Source organism: Dromiciops gliroides, chromosome 4, assembly GCF_019393635.1.
Source record: "Dromiciops gliroides isolate mDroGli1 chromosome 4, mDroGli1.pri, whole genome shotgun sequence".
NCBI classification, from domain to species: Eukaryota; Metazoa; Chordata; class Mammalia; order Microbiotheria; family Microbiotheriidae; genus Dromiciops; species Dromiciops gliroides.
The window spans coordinates 168,794,552-168,799,697 of record NC_057864.1 but is presented as its reverse complement, the minus strand read 5'-3'; the positions used below and the strand labels follow the sequence as shown (position 1 = coordinate 168,799,697).

The following is a 5,146-nucleotide window of genomic DNA, read 5'->3' as shown; positions in this document are numbered from 1 at the left end:
GTGACCCTGGGTAAGTCACTTAACCCCAATTGCCTCACTAAAAAAAAAAATAAATGGGCTGGTGAGCAGACCTTATCACACCTTTCTTGACCTTTCAGGAGGTCCTACAAAGCTGATATGCACACCCAAGGGCTGGGCTGATAAACAGATGTCAAAACATCTACATGGGGCAATGGGTTATAAAGGCAGGTCATAGACTGGCAACCAGGGACAGAAGGGCAACAAAAATAGGTGTGGGAGGGAGCTTTCCATGTAATCGAGTCACCTCTTCCATGCTGGGGTTGGCCACCATAACAAGAAAAAACATGGATGGAGGTCCTCTAGTTAGCTTCCTATGATTAAGCAAGTGAACTCACAATCTGCAGTTCACAGTTCTGAGGCCTACTATCAGAACTTAAAATCACCACTGCTGTGGAATCATATCAAACTGATTAAAACTGATTGGAATAAAATAGGGGTCCAATTAATCATCTATCACATCTCCCTTTTCTTTAATGCATCCTCCACAACAGCTGTGAAAATAATCTACTTAAACCCAATTTTGATTATATCATTCTGCTGCTCAAAATCTTTCAGAGGCCTTTAGGGTAAAAATTGCCTTTAGAGTAAAATGTAAACCCCATAGTCTGACATTTAAAGTACAATCTGACATCAGCCTATCCTTTTGGTCTAATTTCACATTACTTTTCTTCATACATGATGTCCCTTGAATTCAACCTGAGGACTCCTGCCTCAAAACTTTCACACAAGCTTTTCACACCCCATCACTAAAATGCGTTATCTTCTGATGCTCCTCCCTGCCAAAAGCTAGAAGATTCCTTATCTTCCTTTAAGGCTTAGCTCAGGTACCACAACTTCTGTAGAGTTTTCCTTGATCCCCCTACTCCTCTCTTTTCAAATAATCACAGAATACTTTTTGGGGATTTGTCCTTTGACCCCTCTATTCCCTTTCTTATTATATTTGTGTACATTTACTATCTCTCATCTCAAGTAAATTTCTTGAAGGCAGGGACAATTTTATTTCTTTTTTTTCTATCACCAGTGATTAGCACAATGTCTTACATGTTGCAAAGACTTAATCAATAATATTTCAGCTGAAATGATCATACTGGACCCAGACCATACTTCCACTACACATCCCCTCACTACTTTTTCCTTTTTTTATATAGAAATCTGTTTCTGGACCTAGTTGCTAACATTTTTTTAGGAATTACACCTATAACCTGCAGTCTTGGAAAGCCCTAGAGAAGCAATTCTTCTTACCTTTTTTTATCCTCTTCCTCCCTAATGCCTGAGATTCCAAAACAGAAACTTTATCCATAAATAATGATAGGTCAAAGTTTTTACTGATCCAATAAATCCTGATCTTTAGTATTTGTTTTTGGTTTTTTTTTTTGCGGGGCAATGGAGGTTAAGTGACTTACCCAGAGTCACACAGCTAGTAAGTGTTAAGTGTCTGAGGCTGGATTTGAACTCAGGTACTCCTGACTCCAGGGCCAACTCTTTAACCACTGCGCCATCTAGCTGCCCCTCTGATCTTTAGTATTTGTAACAACAAGGTGTGTGTGTGTGTGTGTGTGAGACAGAGAGAGAGAGAGAGAGAGAGAGAGAATATTTTTAATGGTGTGTTTTCTCTTTAGGTGTGTTAGAAAAAATCTATGGAAGCAGGGAATCTCACTAGTGTGACTGAGTTTGTCCTCTTGGGACTCTCACAGGCTCAGGAACTGCAGGGGTTTCTATTCCTTGTGTTCCTGATAGTCTACATAACAACTGTTATGGGCAACCTCCTCATTATAACTATAGTGACCTCTGACACTCGGCTCCACACTCCCATGTATTTTCTTCTCCGTAACCTGGCTGTTGTAGACTTCTTTTTTTCATCTGTCACTACTCCCAAGATGCTGGTTGACTTCCTGTCTGAGGCCAAAACCATCTCCTTCCAGGGATGCATGACCCAGATCTTCTTCTTCCATTTCCTAGGTGGTGCTACAGTCTTCTTCCTCTCAGTGATGGCCTTTGACCGCTATGTTGCCATCTCCAGGCCCCTCCATTATGTCACCATCATGAACTCTCAGATGTGCTTTGGACTGGTGGTGGCTGCCTGGGCAGGAGGCTTTATCCACTCCATTGTCCAGCTTGTTCTCCTGCTCCCCCTGCCCTTCTGTGGCCCCAACATCCTGGATAATTTTTATTGTGATGTCCCCCAAGTCCTGAGACTTGCCTGTACAGATGCCTCTTTACTGGAGCTCCTCATGATTACCAACAGTGGGATGTTGGTTCTTATTTGGTTCCTCATCCTCCTGGCTTCCTACACAGTCATCTTGGTGATGCTGAGATCTCACTCAGGGGAGGGAAGGCGCAAAGCCTCTTCCACCTGTACCACCCACATCATTGTGGTGTCTTTGATCTTTGTGCCTTGCATCTACATCTATGCCCGGCCCTTCACCTCCTTCCCAATGGACAAGGCTGTCTCCATCAGCTACACAGTCATCACCCCCATGCTTAACCCCATGATTTATACTCTAAGAAATCAGGAGATGCAGTCTGCCATAAAAAGGTTAGGGATACGTCTACTGGTTTGTAGAAGGGAGTGAACTTCATCTAGGCTGACCCTGGGTAAGTCATTTCCCCTCTCCTAACTTCAACCTCTCCATCCATAAAATTGGAGGTTATATTCTCCATACGCATTTACCATAGGTCATGGGGATATTCTGAAAATACAGTGAGGTGTTAGTGGGCTTTGCAGTTGAAAACCATAGCAGTGCAAGGGAAGACATTTTCCTACATATATTGCTACATAATAATCATCGTAAGTGATCCCCTCATTATGGTTATGTTGTTGGTATTATTGTTTAGTCCTTTTCAGTTGTGTCAGACTCTTTGTAACCCTGTTTGGGGTTTTCTTGGCAGAAATGCTGGAGTGGTTTGCCATTTCCTTCTCCGGTTTATTTTATAGATAAAGAAACTGAGGCAAATGGGGTTAAGTGACTTGCCCAGGGTCACACAGCTAATAAGTGTCTGAAGCCAGATTTGAACTCAGGAATTTGAGTCTCCATCATTTGGCTACTATAGATTTATTCTGCTCCTTAAGTCACTACCCTAAGATGCTGATTGATTTCTTGTCTGAAGACAAAACCATCTCTTACCAGATTTCATAATATAATAGATCACTGATGTAGAACTAGAAGGGCCTTAGAGACCACTGAGTCCAACCCTCTCATTTTACATATGAGATAACTAAGACTGAAAGAGATTAAGTGACTTACATAGGGTTACCCAGTTAGTAAGAGTTTGAGTCAGGATTTGAACTCATCTTCCTGGCTCCAAATCCAGCACTATATTATCTCACCTAGCTAGCTGCCTCAGTAGGTTGCATGGTTCAGAACTTCTTTTTCTGTGATCTAGGGAAGATGTTCCTATTTATGGGAGAAGAGCTGTGATGAGTGATAACATGAAATATATACAATAGGCAAATGATTGAGCCTAGATCTTCTTCTCCATTTCTCCAAGATGGTCAAGCTATCCTGAGCCTGTGGACCCATTTCATAACAAGGCCAATCACTTTCTGCGGATATTGAGAGCACACTGGTCTTCCTTCCAGTTATTTCTTTATCATTCAGTGGTTTTTCTGAGAGGAGGATAAGAGGCCCGACACACCATGGGAAGAGCATGGGTTGTACAAGGAAATTGAAGTACATGGATTTGTTTGATATGCCCAAAGATACCTCAATTATTGAGCAAGGAGCACAGTGATAGGGCCATCTCCACAAGGGTAATCTGCCTGTTTTCTTCCTTTTACTTTGTTTCTGTACTTGGAAAATCTATTTCATTCCTTGGTAATTGAGTCATCATCAGATAGGAAAAGTGTCAGGGGAAAGGTACAGATCATACATGCAATGGGCATTGAGAGGAGAGAGAAATCTTTAGGTGGTGGAGTAATCTAGGAAGTCACAGAGCCAATGGGACTTGATCTGCATGTTGAAAGATTCATATCAGTCGAGTACAGAATTTAGGGCATTCTAGGTGCAAGGAAAGGAAGAAGCAGATTTAGAGGTGGCCAGGGTGTATTTTGGAGAATAAATGAAGATAAGTGGCTCTAGTAGAGAATTTGAGTAGGAAATTTCTAGGTGCTTGGGTTAGGGCAAGATAGTGGCAGGAGAATAACGTGATAAACACAAACGTTATTCCAAGTTACATGAGTGCTTACTGGCTTACCTGGAGGTAGAACCCAGGTGTCTTGTTTAATTGGCCTTTTCTATTCTGTTGTCCTTTATACCAGATGACCTGGTAATTTGCAAATACTTTGTGAAATGGAAAATATTTGCAAATTAGAGCACACACCTCTCTTGGGGTGGTAGATGTGGGCCTTTGAAATGATGTGGTCCTGGATTTTATTCAACCTGATGCTGGAGAGGAAGTCTTTACTTCAATCTTCCCTGCCTCACATATCAAGAAAAAACAAATTCCAATAGTTCAATAAAGATAAATCATATGACTCAACTCTTGATAGGAGATGGTCTTAAATGAAATAAGGAGTAGGGGAAAAGTGAACATGGTGATGATTTCAAACCCTGGCCATGCTGCTTCTCATCTTGGGCAAATCATTTCCTCTCTCTAGGCCTCAGTTTCCTCACATGTAAAATTTGGGGGTTGACCCAAATGACCTCAAAGTTCCCTTCTATTTCTAAATCCTATAATTTGGTCTCTAATGATTGTCTGTTTCTGCTGTTCTTTCTATTGCTATGCCTTTCTTTTTTACTATCTTTATCTCTTTATCCCAGTCCAAGCCCTTCTCTCCTAGGATGTCATTTCTTATGAAAAATTGCGTGGTTGTTTAGTCATTTCAGTTGTGTCTGACTCTTCATGACCCCATCTGAGGTTTTCATGGCAAAGATATAGGAGGGGTTTTTTCCTATTGGGCCACCTAGCTGTCCTCTTATGAAAAAACCTCAGCAAAAGCCATATTAGACTCATGGTAAGATTCTAATAGAGAAACAATTAATTTCTTTCTTTTGATCTAGAACTGTGATTTATTCAGTGTCATGAACTCCCAGTGATGAAACGACCTCTGTCAATGCAGATTAGCCCCAGCTCTGAAACTTAGAGTCTTAGAGAGTTTCCTAGGGACACTGAGAAATTAAATGAT

At 41.3% G+C, this 5,146-nt stretch overlaps 1 protein-coding gene across 1 annotated transcript; it reads left to right on the top strand.

Annotated features, from left to right (window-relative positions):
* The first annotated feature begins 1,658 nt into the window (after positions 1–1,658).
* LOC122725502 (olfactory receptor 4D1-like) lies at positions 1,659–2,594 on the top strand. The gene has a single exon (XM_043962637.1). It carries the CDS (start codon positions 1,659–1,661, stop codon positions 2,592–2,594), a length of 936 nt encoding a protein of 311 aa, XP_043818572.1.
* Positions 2,595–5,146: the final 2,552 nt, after the last annotated feature.

Coding starts and splice junctions, on each gene's coding strand:
- LOC122725502 (XM_043962637.1), top strand. CDS start 1,659: ATGGAAGCAGGGAATCTCACTAGTGTGACTGAGTTTGTCCTCTTGGGA.